The 18,031-nt window shown below is 39.8% G+C and overlaps 1 protein-coding gene across 8 annotated transcripts in view; it reads right to left on the bottom strand.

Annotated features, from left to right (window-relative positions):
* SYNCRIP (synaptotagmin binding cytoplasmic RNA interacting protein) overlaps window positions 1-18,031 on the bottom strand; it is a 32,558-nt gene that overhangs the window by 5,142 nt on the left and 9,385 nt on the right. For all 8 annotated transcript variants that reach the window (XM_008006522.3, XM_008006519.3, XM_008006520.3 and 5 more), the window contains 4 exons: window positions 7,460-7,595; window positions 5,964-6,169; window positions 2,764-2,913; window positions 2,318-2,439 (listed from right to left, as the gene is read on the bottom strand). In XM_008006522.3, coding sequence (XP_008004713.1) covers window positions 2,318-2,439; window positions 2,764-2,913; window positions 5,964-6,169; window positions 7,460-7,595 — 614 coding nt within the window. The remainder of the gene's footprint in view (window positions 1-2,317; window positions 2,440-2,763; window positions 2,914-5,963; window positions 6,170-7,459; window positions 7,596-18,031) is intronic.

Raw genomic sequence — 18,031 nt, 5'->3', positions numbered from 1 at the left:
TAGCTGGACTATAGGCATGTGCCACCATACTTGACCAATTTTTATTTTTAGTAGAGACCAGGTTTCACCATGTTGGCCAGGCTGGTCTCGAACTCCTGACCTTGACTGATCCGCCCACCTCGATCTCCTAAAGTGGTGGGATTACAGGCGTGAGTCACCACACCTGGCCTTATTTTATCCTGAATAAATAAAGGCCCCTGTTCCAACTGACTCACATAAAAATGTTATTCTGGTTCACAAGGTCCTTAGACCTTTTATGTGCCCTGCTGGCTTATTGTTTTAAGGAAATGATTGAAAGATCATCCTTTTCTGTTTCTAAATAGTTCTCACCAGGGATAATTTTGCCACCACCTCTTTCCAGAGGGACATCTTAGAGTGTCATAACTGAGAAAGGGGGTGCTACTGGCATCTAGCAGGAAGAGGCCAAGGATGGTGCTACAAGTCCTACAATGCACAGGACGGCCCCAAGACCAATTATTATCCAGCCCAAAATGTTAGTAGGACAGAGATGAGAAATCCTGGTACAGTGGTTAAGAGTTGAAAATTATGGGAGACTAGACTACCTTAATTCAAATCCAACTCCACTACTTACTATGTGAATGACCTCAAGCAAGCTGACTTCTGAGCCTCAGTTTCCTCATTTCAAACTAAGGGAGACAGTACCTAACTCATTGGAATATAAGGAGAATTATGTAGGAATATGTGCTTAAACTTTAAAAAAAAAAAAAAGACTGTAGCAAGTTAAAGTACAAAAGTAACATGCAATCATCCCTTTTATGTGTACTACTTTTCAAATATTAACATCCTCCACCTTCTATTTAGCATTACCCTCTATCAAGTAACAAATTTTACTGCTCTAATCACATTATCTAATATAATCTCCTGTATTTACATTCTGCTACTTTAATAAATTAACCATATATCGTCTTCTGAAAGAAATATAAAGAAGTTATTTTACACTGCCTTTGGTATATCCAGGAGTTTGCAATATGGAGCATTAAAACTAACTCTTTTGTAGTCTTCCTTCTTTAACACTATCATCAAACCTACAAAATATATTTTCTTTGGTCCCAGAACAAGCATGGGTCACTTGGATAATCACAGTACAAGAGCTATTACATAATTAAGTCTGATCCCATTTTAGAATTGAAGAAATTGAGGCTCAGAGCTTGCCAACTTGTCCAACTGCACAATTAACTGCAGAAACTAGAACTTGATCAATTCCCTGATTAAGAAGTAACAGAAATATGTAGAAGCATCCTCTCCTTTTGAATCCCAAACAGGGCAATCAACAGAAAATTAACCTTGAATAGTATTAACAGTGATTATTGTTCTCACATTCGACAACAATTACCCCTCTTCTAGGAAATCAATGACTAACTTTTTAGGAGCTAACTTCAATTCTTACCCAACTAAGTTTCCTTCAGTCTTAAGCAGATACCTATTTACAGATTCTCCAAAAAGGTCTCCCTAATTAGTATAACTCATTGCACATCTACTTGTTTTATCACACTGTTATAATTTTAACACTCATTCCATTTTCAAAATCCATCCATGGCACATGAAATTTTGGGGGTGGCAACGGGCACTACTGGTGAAGAAACAGTCTATCATGAATAGCGATTTAGTATTTCCTACCTCTCAGAGAAAAAACTCTCTACCCTTTAACCAAACATATGAAGATGTTTGGACGGCTAATATTTAAGATATTTTCAAGAGAACATTCTATAAAATACGTAGAAAATATGCCAGATAGGTCAGGTGTCGTGGCTCAGTAATCCCAGCACTTTGGGAGACAGAGGCGGGCGGATCACCTGAGGTCAGGAGTTCAAGACCAGCCTGGTCAATATGACGAAACATAACCTCTACTAAAAAAAATACAAAAATTACCAGGCATGGTGGCGCATGCCTGTAACCCAGCTATTCAGGAGGCTGAAGCAGGAGAATCCCTTGAACCCAGGAGGTGGAGGTTGCAGTGAGCTGAAAGAGTGCCACTGCACTCTAGCCTTAGTGACAAAACGAGACTCCGTCTCCCAAAACAAAACAAAAAAATGCTACACAGATTTTTCATTTTGCCAATTTACCAAAATTCCACTTATTTACAATTCTGATTATTTTCACAAATATGGTCAACAGTAAGAGTTCAACAAATACTTTTTTAGATCATTGGTGTTTCCCTATGACTCAAAGCGTTCAAGTCTTCTTTAAAGGGATATTATGCATTTGTTTTAACAAGTCTGATCAACACCTGTTATTTTCCAATTAGTGTATCAATATTAAAATTTACACAATTTTTAAGTATACAAATTTCACTCACATTTGATTTTTTGCTGCTTGCCTCTGAGCTTTTCTTTCTTTCCTTTTCTGATCTGGTGGCTTGGCAAAAACAATTTCAATATTTTCTCCCTCCAAGTCTTTGCCATTCATTTCTTCCATAGCCTTAAAAAATTAAATAGTCAATATAAAAATAGGACTTCCAGACAATCATGATTTAAAGCTAGTAAATCATTTATCATTAATGTGGGAAGGACAACAGAAAGTCCCATGTAGACAGTCAGATAATTTTATATAAAGATGCAGATCTCCAACTATTTTTCATTTTTACTTAGAAAACTGCCAAGCTCACTAAAACCAAAAGGTTTTAGTTTGAGTGGATTCCATGGACTTCCAAGTTTCCTCCAATTTGTAAAACTATTCTGAGATTCTAAGATGACTAGAAGTTGTTAAGTCTGATTTAGATGCCTATAATTCCACCATATTTACCTTGACAGCACCATCTCGTTCATCAAAATGAATGAATGCATAATCTTTTAACTTCTTCACTCGTTCCAGTTTCCCAAACTGACTAAATGCCTTTTCTAAAATCTCTTCTGTTACAGTATTGGCAAGGTTGCGTACAAACAGCACTTTTACCTAGGGGGAAGAAAAAAAAACCCCGTATTATTTCCAAAGAGTTCAATTTCTAAGATGCCACCACCCCACCCTACAAAGTTAACTTAAATCACAATCCATTAGAAGAACATCAGAATACAAAAAAAAAAACGTTTTCAACTCCTTGGGTAAATATCAAGGATCAGAATTGCTAGATCATGTTGAAAGACCTGAAATAGATGCTTTGCAAAAAAAGATACACAAATGGCAAAGAATCTCATGAAGATGCTCAATATAATCTGTCATTCGGGAACTGCAAGTTGAAACTATTAGTATGGCCAAAATCCAACACACTATAAATGCAGGTAGGAATGTAGAGCAACAGAAACTCTCATTCACTGCTGGTGGGAATGCTAAATGATAGTATAGCCCTTTAGAAAGACAGTTTGGCGATTTCTTACAAAACTAAACACACACTTTCATATGACCCAGCTATCTTGCTCCTTATTTACCCAGAGTTGAAAACTTACATGCACACAAAAACTTACACAGGGATGTTTACAGTAAGCTTTATTTGTAATTGCCAAAAATTTGCCAGACGCAGTGGCTCCTGCCTGTAATCCCAGCAGTTTGGGAGGCTGAGGCGGGTAGATCACCTGAGGTCAGGAGCTCGAGACCAGCCTGGCCAACATAGTGAAACCCTGTCTCTACAAAAATACAAAAATTAGTTGGGTGCGAAGGCACGCGCCTATAGTTCCAGCTATTCGGGAGGCTGAAGCATAAGAAATGCTTTAACCCAGGAAGCAGAGGTTGCAGTAAGCTGAGATCGTGCCACTGCACTCCAGCCTGGGTGACAGAGAGAGACTCTGTCTCAAAAGAGAAAAAAAAAATTTTTTCCAAAAATTGGAAGAAACCAAGATGTCCTTAAGTGGGAGAATGGACAATTATGGCACGTACAGAATGAATATTATAACTGATATAAAGAAGTAAAAGGCCACAAAATGACACAGAAGAACTTTAAATATGTATTACTAAGAGAAAGACGACAATGTGAAGGTTACATAATGTATGGTCCAACTATGTAACATTCTGAGAAGGCAAAACTAGGGAGACAGTGACTGACAGTGGTTGAATGGGGAGGGATGACTAAGCACAGGACAGAGGAATTTTAGGGCAGTGAAACTATTCTGTATAATACTATGATGGAAACACGGTTATACATTTCTCCAAACCCACAGAACATACATCTAGAGTGAGACCTCATGTACACTATAGACTTTGGGTGATCAATCTATGTCCATCAATTTTAAAAAACATACTATTCCAGTGCAGGATACTAGCAGTGAGGAAGGCTGTGCCTGTGTAGGGGGCAGAAGTCATATGGAAATTCTGTGCTTTCTGCTATAAACCTAAAACTAAAACTGCTCTAATGAAGTCTATGAAAAAGAAAAGTAGACTACAGGCTACATCAGTAATAATTATTAATTAATCATTTTGCAATTAAAAAAAGATAATCTTTTCCTAACAAAGTAAATACCATGTCCTCTAAGAGAGCTATTGAATGTTTAGCACTTAACACAAGTGATCAAAACTAATTAGAACTGGCTTTTGAAATCTTAAAGGGGGAAGAAATATTCAAAATAAGATAAACTGTTCTCTCAATCCTGAAAGCTTCCCAAAGTACAATTACAAAATTTAATCTTTTCACTAACATTATCACTTCCTCCTAAAATACTTGAATGCCATCTGAATGTGTTAATCTAAAGTGCTAACCCGGTGAGACTTCACAAGCCAGAGGAAAAAAGAATCCTAACTATTTTCTTTTCTCTAAGAACACTTATCCTTCAATAATATTTATAGTTCCCTGGCAGTTCACATTACCCTCAATTTAACTGAACTAGTGGTATCTGACACCTAACCTCTAAGAAATAAAGGGGGAATTCTTAAAAGACAAAGGGTAACTGGGGCATGGTGGCTCATGTCTGTAATCCCAACATTTTGGGAAGCAGGATTGCTTCAGGCTAAGAGTTCTTAAGACCGGCCTGGGCAGCACAGGGAGACTAACTGTCTCTACAAAAAATTTTTTTAAAAATTAGCCAGGTATGTTGGTACACACCTGTAGTTCTAGCTACTCGGGAGGCTGAGGTGAGAAGATCTCTTGAGCCTGGGGCTACAGTGAGCTATGATCATGCCCCTGAACTCTAGCCCTGGGCCAGAGACCTAGACCCTGTCTCTTACAAAAAAAGAAAAAAAGAGGACAAAGGACAGAACCAGTAACTGCAAATTACTGCACTAATGTGTAATAAAGTGTTGACTCAAGGAATGTTTATTCTCATAGAATGTCTACACTGACTGCTGAAACCAGGATACCTAATAATGGTTAAATGTAACTACAAGCAGCTCTGCTGGGGCCAGTATAATTTACTATTTTTAGGAGTAAGACTTTTAACCCCAAAACCATGTAAACTAATGGTGCCATTCTCAAAAACTCAAATTGCTCTTAAAAAACACACAAAATGGAAGTGAACTGTCTACAGCATGCAGGCTACTTCATTATAACATTGTGATGGCTATACAATTATGGCTAAGTATCCACGAATCAATTTCTGTTTTCACCTTGTAGGCACATGGTATTTCCAGTGTGCACTGCCTAGTCCCTTAGTAAAGAACATTTCTCCCAACTCCAAAAATATGGTTTAAAAAAATGTGTACAGGGCCAGGCACAGTAGCCTCACGCCTGTAATCCCAGCACTTTGGGAGGCTGAGGTGGGTGGATCCCAAGCTCAGGAGTTCGAGGCCAGCCTGACCAACATGGTGAAACCCCAGCTCTACTAAAAATAACAAAAATCAGCCAGATGTGGTGCCAGGCGCCTGTAATCCCAGCTACTTGGGAGGCAGGAGAATCACTTGAACCCGGGAGGCGGAGGCTGCAGTGAACCAAGATGGCACTATGGCACTCCAGCCTGGGAAACGAGAGAGAGACTGTCTCAAAAAATAAAAAAATGTATACAATTCATTTTATGTTTCCCCCAACCCCCCGGCCCTTCTCCCATTAATCACTCGAAAAAGATTTTTAACTTGACTATCATTACCTTTGCCATAACCTCAGGATCAGGATCTTCTATAGGATCAGCCCATTCAACAGTTCCAACATTCCCCCAGACCTTGACTTTACCACTCATTAACCTACGCCTTGCCTGGGCAGCTGTTTTGTGATCTTCATATTCAAGAAAGCAAAAGCCTCTGTTTTTTTTCTTGTCATCCGGTTGGTGGTATAAAATGACGTCTGTAAGACCCTCTGCAAGTAAGCAACCATTCCAGGGAAATTAGACAAAATAATTAGCAAATATAAGTGGATCAAAGGATTTATCTAATATACTACCTAAATATCAAAATGAAAAGTCATCTCTTTTCTTCACCAGACAGCTTTATAAAAGACTATCAAAAACTAGGTCCAGATTATTTTCCTAATCTGTTTCCGATTTTTTCAACACAGAAATCTCCAGAAAAGAACATTTGTTCTTTTAATTAGACTTAAGGACTCTTTTTGCTTTCACTAATTAAATCAGAGCAGCAGATAAAAAACCTTCATACAACTGTTGTAAGAAAATAGCAGTATAGATCAAACATGGCTATTTTTTTTTATTATGCAAAAACACTTAAATTCTTTTTAATGGCACTTTTCTGGTCTTAGATATCAATGGCTTTATTTCAAATAAAATAGAAGTACTACATAAAAATTTCCAGTGTCCTGAAGGTTGATAACAGGCTGATAATTTGTTAGACCCTGCTGGCAGACCAAAATATTTTCTAATAAAAGCAACCTGTCATTTAAAAGTTGTTATAAAAGACATTTTACAGTTCAAAACATTTTTTATCATGTTGACAATATATAAATTCTGTTTATGGGCCAGGTGCGGTGGCTCACACCTGTAATTGCAACGCTCTGGGGGGCCAAGGTGAGCAGATCACTGGAGGTCAGCAGTTCAAGACCAGCCTGGCCAATATGGTGAAACCCCACCTCTACAAAAAATACAAAAATCAGTCAGGTGTGGTGGTGCACGCCTGTAATCCCAGCCACTCAGGAGGCTGAGGCAGGAGAATTGCTTGAACCTGGGAGGTAGAGGCTTCAGGGAGCCAAGATCACACCACCACACTCCAGCCTGGGCGACAAAGCAAGACTGTCTCAAAAAAACAACTCTGCTATGGCAATACTTATTATTCCTGTAATTTAAAGAAAATCAATCATTATTCACACAATTCTACTAAGAACATCAACTAACACCTAGAGAAAGAACACCCAAAGAAATACAATCTTCCAAAACATGGAAAGAACAATGATTTTACAGAATGAATTCAAATCCTAGCTGTATTCTCTACTGACTTGTATAACGTTTGGCGAGTTATTTCCAAAATCCCTGAATGCCTGTTTTTCTAATCTGAAAAATGGGGTTACCTACATTTTATAAAGTTGTAGTGAGGATTTGATGAGTCAATAATTGTATTTAGAACAATGCCTAACAGACAGAAATACGCTATTATCTTCATTATTAAAAGCTGCACCTCATTCCAAATAAATCCAACTTACCTGTTACTTTGCTAAATTCTTCAAGAATCTGTTCCTTGGTTTTACTCTTAGGAATAGAGCCCACAAAAAGCCTATTGTTGGCAACTGAGATGCAGACACCAATGTGCTTTCCAGAACGAATTTCATGATTATTATACTGAAAAGATAAAAAGTGCATCATGTTTTAAATTACTTATAATATACAACTGGAAGAGTTTATTATAAAAGATACACAAGAGCAAATCATCCTTTAAAAACTAGTTTACCTTAATTCCCACACAAGGGAATTATGAGAAACAGATTATATTAACAAGACCCATTGGACAAGTTTATGAACCAATTTAATGCAAATAAAAGGTTATTAAATCCTTTACTTGATTAATCAGAAATAAGATCTGCAGCAGCTTATTTAAATTCAAAAAGTGCCAGTTCCTCAAAAACTTAACTTTTACTTAAATTCATCCCGTCAACCAGTTACTCTCACACAAGGAAAACTGATCCCAAGATCAGCAAGATCTCTGCCTTTCTGTTAACCAGCACCTAAATCTATTTTTCCATCTTCCCTTCCTCTTACCAAAAGTTGCAATAAGAAATTTCGGGCTTCAAATATTTAAGTCTAAAAAGACAGCTCTATTTCTGAATCCAACTGTACTTTTTCCCCATTTCATTTTCATTATGCATATAACAAAGTTATAAAGGAGAAAAAAAAGTAGATTGGTCACAGCAAAAGGATATAGAAACAACTTTAAAATGACAGTAAAAAGTGAATTTAATTTTCAAGTAACCATATCCCAGATTACCATAAAGCAGAGGCAAAAAGCAATGTGTCAAAATGACAAATCAACTAATTAGTATTATTTACAAACCCAAGTTCAAAAGTATCCAAGTAATCTAGAAAAGTGGATTATACGGGTTAAAATTACCACCTCAAAATTTATGTTACTAATAATGGTGGCAGCAGCGGCAAAATTATTGATTAATCCTACCACACCTAACCTCAAAATCTATTCTACATGTGGAGCTACACAAACTAAAGAACCAACAGCAATTTCCACACAACTTTATAGAACCACCTTATAGCAAAAGAAACCATTCTTCTATTATGCCCATTCTTGCTAGATACAGCAGGTATAACAGAAGAAAACATGTAATTCAGAAAGTTGAGTCCCTCCCTGTCCCTTTCTCCATCCTGTCAAAATTTAATAAGGTTCAAACACCATACCTCCAGTTCAGAAAAATGTATTGTTTTCTACCCCACTATTCTGTACAGGCTATTCAACTGCGTGGCCATCCTGATCCCAGGTTTATCTCTATTTCTCTACATTTATGCCAGAGGCACAAGGTTAAAAAAATTAGAAAGATGACTCCTGTTACTTCTCCTTTCTCTCTCAAATACCTTTTTATATTAACTTTTAAACATGAGGGGTTTTTTTGTGTGTGTGTTTCCCGAGACAGAGTCTTGCTCTGCCGCCTAGCCTGGAGTGCAGTGGCACTATCTTGGCCACTGCAACCTCTGCCTTCTGGGTTCAAGCAATTCTCCTCCCTCTGCCTCCTGAGTATAGCTGGGATTACAGGCACTTGCCACCACACCCAACTATTTTTTGTATTTTTAGTAGAGACAGGGTTTTATCATGTTGGCCAGGCTGGTCTCTGAACTCCTGATCTTGTGATCCACCCGCAACGGCCTCCCAAAGTGCTGGGATTACCCGTGTCACCCACCACGCCAGGCCACATGCAGTTTTTATACTCCTATGGCTCTGAAGATACTGCCTTCCTTCCCTGAAACTTTTACCACACAAACTCCTCTGGATACTTGTAAATTGAGTTCAACCACCCAATACTTCAATCCATAAATCCTAAAAGGGTCAACAAAATACTCCTCCATGTTAACACAGACCAACAGTTCTCAACAGAAGCGATTTTGCCCCCCAGAAGTCATTTGACATTCTTGATTGTCACAATTTGGAAAGATGCAGGGACTTGCTGCTAGTATCTAGTGGGTAGACAGAAGGATGCTGATAAACATCTTACAACTCAGAAGACAGGCTGTCACAAATAATTATCTAGTCTAAAAGATCAGCAGTGCTGAGGTTGAAAACTCCTGCCATATACTTTGTTTTCTCACATAGCATTCATGTCTCTCTCTTCCATCAGACTAATAATCTTTTAGCAGCCAAAATATGTTACCTGAATGTAGCAGAGCTATGGCTGAATCTATCACTGCACAGAATTATGGACAAGTAGATTATAACGCCTTATTTTACAAATAAAATTAAACTATGAACACAATAAATTACTGTAAAATATGTACATTCCCTAGATTCTTATAATTTAACATCAAGCAGCCAGCCTTAGCAACAAATCAGTGGTTTTCAAATTGGTCATCCAATCACTAATGCTAGTAATTAACAAAAACAATTAAAATATCAGGAAAAGGTGGAAAGAAATACCAAGTGTGTAAAGGCGAAAACAGGAGTAATTCTGGGGATGACAGATTTTGGTATAATGAGGGGGGAACTGGTATTTTCCAAATGCTTTAAAAACAGGAGCTATTAACTATAAGAAAATACCTAATACTAAAAAACTTCCAACAAAAACTTGAATTCTTAGTTCTACCAAGAAAATACACCATTAAGAGGAACCAAAATCCTTGTAAGAAATCTAGGAGGCAAAGGCAAAACAAAAGACAATGGAAACATTCCATCAAGGCAACAATCAAAGAAATATAGAGAAGACAGCTAATCTGTAACATAGGCAACACTTCCATTAACCATCAACATTAACAATGTTGCTTCAAATTATTAATGACCGTTTCCATTATTATCTACAGAAAGACCATTTTTTTCTTTCCTACCCATCATCACTAACCCTGATGCTAATCAAGTTAGCCAAGGCATGGTAGGTAGAAAGTACAAAGGATGGCCGGGCGCGGTGGCTCAAGCCTGTAATCCCAGCACTTTGGGAGGCCGAGACGGGCGGATCACGAGGTCAGGAGATCGAGACCATCCTGGCTAACACAGTGAAACCCCGTCTCTACTAAAAAATACAAAAAACTAGCAGGGCGCGGTGGCGGGCGCCTGTAGTCCCAGCTACTCGGGAGGCTGAGGCAGGAGAATGGCGTAAACCCGGGAGGCTGAGCTTGCAGTGAGCCGAGATCTGGCCACTGCACTCCAGCCTGGATGACAGAGCGAGACTCCACCTCAAAAAAAAAAAAAAAAGAAAGTACAAAGGATGGATATGGTCTCTGAACAACATAAATAACACAAAGATTTAGCAGGATTTATAAAATAAACTGCTGATTCCTCCCTACCCACATTTTTTCAATTAAAAAAACTTGGGCCAGGCACCGTGGCTCATGCCTGTACTCCTAGCACTTTTGGGAGGCCGAGGCAGGCAAATTGCCCAAGCTCAGGAGTTCAAGATCAGCCTGGGCAACACAGTGAAAGCCCGTCTCTACTAAAATACAGAAGAAATTAGCCGGGAGTGGTGGCAGGCACCTGTAATCCCAGCTACTCGGGAGGCTGAGGCAGGAGAATCGCTTGAACCTGGGCGGCAGGAGATCGCGCCACTGCACTCCAGCCTGGGCGACAGAGCAAGACTCCGTCTATACAAAAAAAAAAAAAAAAAAAAAACTTGGAACAATTATACTATTATAGGTAACACAGAGAGTAAATTGGCTCTCCAATGAAAGTAAGTCATCAAATGAACAAAGTAAGGAGACACTATGGGTATACTGTCCAACTGTAACAGAAGTAGGACCTAGAAATTAACATTTCCTAAAGCAACGCCCCATCTATGGATTCCGCATGCTTTTTTTGTACGTATACTTGAATTGCTTAACCTTTCTTACGCTAATGACACTCTATCACCCTAAAAACAAAAACAACCACTTATCCCAGCAAGATGGGTAACAGTGAGTTAGATGGTGAAGGGGGCAACACAAAAAACAAATGTGAATAAGAGATTCTAATTTAATACTAGTAAACCCTAATTCAAGAGGTAAATGTATCAGGTCACTACAGTGGTATAAACACACGAGCACAGAAAAAAACAAAAAAGTCTCATCCTTCCTACTCTAGAAAGGTTGGCCCTGGATCTTAAGTTAGTTGTGAAAATCTAGCTTTCAAGCTCAATACCACAGTGAGATGAAGCAAACAGAAAATGAAGATTAATTATGATCACGAATCAATGTGAGGCTTCAGTTTTTAAGAACACCAAAACAGTAGTACAGTCTGGAACATCCCTGTCATCAAGGCTCAAAATTTTAAGTCACTTTTAAGTCCTTCCTTCGTAATCACCAAATTCTCAGAAATTCAGCAATGTCAAATTTGGAATCTGATCCAGAAGAGGCAGCAAAGCCACTACCTCCAAAGCCATCCACACTAAAGTTTTTTTTTTGGAGACTGAGTCTCGCTCTGACACCCAGGATGGAGTGCAGTGACGCGATTTCAGCTCACTGCGGCCTCTACCTCCCCGGTTCAAGTGATTCTCCTGCCTCAGCCTCCCTAATATCTGGGACCACAGGCGTGCGCCACCACACCCTGCTAATTTTTGTATTTTCAGTACAGACAGGGTTTTACAACGTTGGCCAGGCTGGTCTCGAACTCCTGACCTCGGGTGATCCGCCCGCCTCAGCCTCCCAAAATGCTGGGATTACAGGCATGATCCACCGTACCCGGCCTAAAGATTTCTTAATTATAAAGCCTTCTTCGCAATGAGCCAAAATCTACTTCCTTAAATAAACCTATTTATTTCCCCCAAATGACAGCATTTCATATACCTGGCACACATGCACATGACTCAGCTGTTCCCTATGCTTGGCTAATCATTGCTTCCCTGATACCTCCAAGAAATACTGACAAGTGTCACTATAGAGTGACACTCTAACACAATATTGTCAGTGCAGACTGAAACAGGAGTCTAGAATAAACTGGAGCTTATTACTAATTTTCCACTTCTAGACACCATACCACTCTTAAATATTGTCTGTTACCCTAGCTTATTCGGCAACCACACATTACTGACATCACAGCTTACTTGTTAAACTAGTGTAAATACTTGACTTTAGTCAATTCCATCTTGATAGATACAAAGTTTATTTTTCAGGCTATCAAGATTTTTTCAGATCCTGACCATCATCCAAGGCATTAATCACTGCATGCAGATTCAAGTTACCAAACATATCATAAACAGTCCAACTACACTTTCAATTGTTGATAAAAACTAGAATACAACCTACAGCATACCACTATAGCCTTTCTCTTTCCAAAATCTCCCACCTTTCTCCTTTCTCTTGCTGCCACCCTCCTCCTGGCCTTTGTTCTCTTTACTCAAATAATCTTCATTATTCAGCCATTTACATCATGCCATCCACACCAGGGCTCAAAAAGGGGGTGAGGGGTGCTATGCAGCTTAGTATGAACTAACTGCTGGCACTGACTTTATTACAAGTTTTATTTCCACAAAACACTGCCTCAACTAGATCCACCTTTTCTCTTCACCGTGCTGCTCAAACCTCTTTATTGCAAAGCCTTCTCCAACAACCTAACCCAGTCTCCCTTCATCCTTCCTTTACCCTTTGCACCACTTGCTTCCACTGTTAACAGCAGTCTTTCATGTTCTATAAACTCTCTAAGAACCTGTCTATCTGCAGAAAAAGTTTTCATGCTAAACACACTATTTGCTAAATTATTATTAAAGTATCTCTGAACCTATCTTGTCAACTACATTCATCAAAATGGCTGTACATGAGGCCGAGTCAAATGGATCACTGGAGGTTGGGAGTTTGAGACCAGCCTGGTCAACATATTAAAAATACAAAAAAAAAAAAAAGGCCAGGTGTAGTGGCTCATGCCTGTAATCCCAGTATTTTGGGAGGCCAAGGTGGGCAGATCACAAGGTTAGGAGTTGGAGACCAGCCTGGCCAATATGGTGAAACCCCATCTCTACTAAAAATACAAAAATCTGCTGGGCGTGGGGGCGCTCACCTGCACTCCAGCCTGGGCAACAGGGCGAGATTCCGTATCAAAACAAAACAAAATTAGCCAGGCATGGTGGCGGCTCCTGTAGTCCCAGCTACTCAGGAGGCGGAGGCAGGAGAATCTCCTGAACCCAGGAGGCAGAGGTTGCAGTGAGCAGAGACAGCGCCACTGCGCTCCAGCCTTGGTGACAGAGTGAGGATTTGTCTCAAAAAAAAAAAAAAAAAACAGGGTTGTACACACATCATGACTGTATACACAACCAATCTGGTGACTAAAACCATCAGAGCTATCAAAATAATAACTTGTGGGCTGGGCACGGTGGCTCACACCTATAATCCCAGCACTTTGGGAGGCCGAGACGGGAGGATCACAAGGTCAGGAGATCAAGACCATACTGGCTAACACGGTGAAACCCCGTCTCTACTAAAAATACAAAAAAATTAGCCAGGCGCCTGTAGTCCCAGCTACTCAGGAGATTGAAGCAGGAGAATGGCGTAAACCTGAGAGGCGGAGCTTGCAGTGAACTGAGATTGTGCCACTGCCGCACTCCAGCCTAGGCGACAGAGCGAGACTCCGTCTCAAAAAATAAAAATAAAAAATAAAATAACTTGTTATGTGCAAACAGATCTCATCTATTCCAATGTTTGTACACAGACATTTAGTATTTCATCAGGATATTTCCATTATTTAAGATTGTCATTGAATTGCAGCATCACTACCCTTGGGCTCCAATTCCAGCAACATACCACACAAATACACAAACACACCTGCCTGCCCTTCTCCATGGTCTTTAAATCAACATGTCTATTTCCAAACATCCCCTAGGTGAGTAAGGGAAGAAAGCATCACCACCTATTAATTCACCCTAATCACAGGGCAGCTAGTAGCACAGAATTGTAAATGGAGGCTATTAAAGCAGCAAATGGTCCATGAGTTACAAAGGAATATCAGAGAGCAGTGGTCAGCTAGTCAGGTTATTTATCGAGCACCTACTATATATTGGGGCACAGTTCTAAATGTTAAGGAGAGAAAAAAAATATATATATTCTAATGGGAAAAGACATGTAAATAATTTACAAAGTCAAAAAATAATTACAAGCTCATCCAAGCAAAATCTAATTTACCATTCTTAGAATACTGTCATGGGGGCAACTGGTGGTAAGGTGCTCAATGTCACCTTACCTGAAAAGAAAGCATCAGTCATAAACGGGCTGCTTTCAACCCCTACGAAAAGCAGAACAGCAGAAGGCAGCCTTAAAACGATAATGGCCATGGCTTGGCTGGGCACGGTGGCTCACGCCTATAATCCCAATAATTTGGGAGGCTGGGGTGGGCAAATCTGTTGAGCTCAGGAGTTCGAGACCAGTGTGGCCAACATGGCAAAACCCCATCTCTACTAAAAATACAAAAATTAGCCAGGCATGGTGGTGCACACCTGTAATCCCAGCGACTCGGTGGCTGAGGCAGAACTGCTTGAACCCAGGAGGCAGAGGTTGCAGTGAGCTGTGATCCCACCACTGCCCTCCACCCTGGGTGACAGAGTGTGACTCTGTCTCCAAAAAAAAAAACATGCCATGGCTTATTTGAAAGACAAAAAAGACTACGAAGCATAGCTAAAAGGGTAATTAAAAGGAAGAGTGGGGAAAAGAAGGAGGAACTTGTCTGAATAGGGTCTTGTCTGTAAGTCATTTTTCAGCATAGGAATGCTGTAATCTAATCGATGTTGCCAAATATAAAGGGCAACAGAAGGCGGTGAGACTAGCTAGGTTCCTTCAGTAGTCTGAGTGGTACAAATGGTACCTTAGACTAGGGTAGTAGCAGTGAAGATGATAAAAAGTGTCAGATGCCAAAATATTTTGGCAACAGATGGAACCTACTTAACTCTTTAACGCTACCTAAACCACTGCATAATTTAAAGTTATCAGGCTACCTGGTGACGTAAATTGTAGAGTTGCCTTAAATTGTTATATCTAACAATAGGGACCTCAGTTAAAGAAACCCGGCATGAAACTAGGGCTGGGATGTTTAGCTGTATCGTCTCAGTCAAGTCTATTTCCACAACCTGGCAGAAAGGGTTGTTGAGGCAGAATTTAAAGGTAATAACATAGCATCTAGCAAAGCTCTTGACCCTTAGCAAGCACTCGAGTAGTAGCTATTAATCACCTTTTCACAAGTTTAGATCTTACTTCCCTAGCTAGACTATCATCATTTGCAAATGGATTTTTTTCATTCCTCAAAATAAAGGTAGATGTTGGCTAGAATCAGGGTCATTTAAGAAACTTGCAGTTGCTTTTAATTAACTTCATGCTTCTTCAACTGTTAACATCAATTAACCCATTTTTGTAAGTCCACATACAAATATAAAGTCTACAACACTATTTAACCTAGAGAAACTAATCATTGCTGTATCAGTATTTAAAAAAAACAATGCCAAATACCTAAAACTATCTCAACCTAAGATATTCCTCCCGACAGAGGTGCTTCAATCTTGTCTGATCTATAAATAATGCAAAGGAGGCACGAGGCACTTTCCCAGCATTTAGTTATATATAACTAGAATAGCACTTCAATTAAAAATTCACTTTGGACAGAATTGTAACAAGTAGAATCTCTCAAAACGTAACACAGTAGAGATAGTTTCCAAAGTATGCAAAGCCCTTGAAGAATATACTTAGGAAAGGGGTATTCACATCCACAAATGAATACAAAGTGTATCCAAAACAACTTGGGATTTATATTTTCTCTACAATGTTTCAATTACTTCACTTTCTCTAAAATCTAGTTCTTTGTTGTGCTAAAGCAAATCCACCAGATCCTACCCACAGTAAAGCATCCTTTTAAAAAAAGCAGACAATGGCCAGACACAGTGGCTCACCCCTATAATCCCAGCAATTTGGGAAGCCAAAGCAGGAAGACTGCTTGAGGCCAAGAGTTCAAGATTAGCCTCGACAACATAGTGAGACAACACCTCTAACAAGTTTAAAAATTAACCTAGCATGGTGGTGCCCTCGTAGTCCCAGCTGCTTAGGAAGCTGAGGCAGGAAGATCACGTAAGCCCAGGAGTTCAAGGTTAGTGAGCTTTGATCATGACACTGCACCCCAGCAAGGGCAACAGAGTGACACCCAGCCTCCAAAAATAATAATAATAATTAAAACAATTTACTTAAGGCTGGGCGCAGTGGCTCACGCCTGTAATCCCAGCACTTTGGGAGGCCGAGGCGGGTGGATCACGAGGTCAGGAGATCGAGACTATCCTGGATTACAGGGTGAAACCCTGTCTCTACTAAAAAAAAATTCAAAAAAAATCAGCTGGGCATGGTAGTGTTTCCCTGTACTCCCAGCTAGCTACTCAGGCGGCTGAGGCAGGAGAATGGTGTGAACCTGGGAGGTGGAGCTTGTAGTGAGCCAAGATCGTGCCATCGCACTCCAGCTTGGGCAACAGAGTGAGACTCTCTCTCAAATAAATAAATAAATTAATTAATTTAATTTATTTAACCATTTACTTAAAAGTAGGCTGGGTGTGGTGGCTCACACCTGTACACCCAGCACTTAGGGAGGCCGAGTCTGAGGTCAGGAGTTTGAGACCAGCCCAGCCAACATGGTGAAACCCCATCTCTACTAAAGATACAAAAATTAGCTAGGCATGGTGGCACGCACCTGTAATCCCAGCTACTCAGGGGGCTGAGGCCGGAGAATCACTTGAACCCCGGAGGCAGAGGTTACAGTGAATCAAGATCACACCACTGCACTCCAGCCTGGGCAACAGAGGGAGACTCCGTTTCAAAAAAATATACTGAAAAGTCAAAAAAAGCAAATGATGATATGACCAATATATCCTAGTGGCTGTATATCAATACCTACCATTGGAAATGTTTTTTCCCCGTTTTTGGTTTTTTCAGACAGGGTCTCTGTTGCCCAGGCTGGAGTGCGGTGGCATGATCACAGGTTATTGCAGCCTTGACCTCCTGGGACCACAGGTGCACGCCACCATGCCTGGCTAATCTGTTACCTTTTTGGTACAGATGGGGGTCTATGTTTCCCAGGTTGGTTTCAATCAATCCTTCCACCTCAGCCTCCCAAAATGCTGGGACTACAGACGTGAGCAACCACACCCTGCCAGAAGTATCTTTTAAAAGGCAACAAAATGCAAAGTCTCCTATTAATCAGGTAGTACCAAAAAATTATGACCCCAGAAAAGGACTCGGATCAGGACAGAGAAACACAGAAAGAAACGTAGAAAGTTTTAGGACAAGAGTTAATTCCTAGGTCAATCGAAAAGAACGCCCGATTACCTACAGAAGTTTCTCCATTATATTTAAAAACTATATTAGTAAGACTATATTCTAAGCAGCCTACAACAATGCAATTTTGGAATTTATTTATTAAACAAGGCAACTGTACAAATGGAAACATTTCCAAGTGTCTACTGGCACTCAAAATCACTGTGTTACTAATGGGTTATAAACTATCTTCCTCTAATGATGTATCTTTACTGTAAGGTTTCTGGAAAACATCTATAAATAAGTTACAGTGGTCACCTACCATATTTTGATGGCACGAATTAAGTAACCTACAATGTCAGTTTAATGATTCTTTTTCAAAATGTTAAAAA

Source organism: Chlorocebus sabaeus, chromosome 13 (genome assembly GCF_047675955.1).
Source record: "Chlorocebus sabaeus isolate Y175 chromosome 13, mChlSab1.0.hap1, whole genome shotgun sequence".
NCBI lineage: Eukaryota > Metazoa > Chordata > Mammalia > Primates > Cercopithecidae > Chlorocebus > Chlorocebus sabaeus.
The sequence above is the reverse complement of the archived record's forward strand: the minus strand, read 5'-3'. Positions and strand labels throughout refer to the sequence as shown.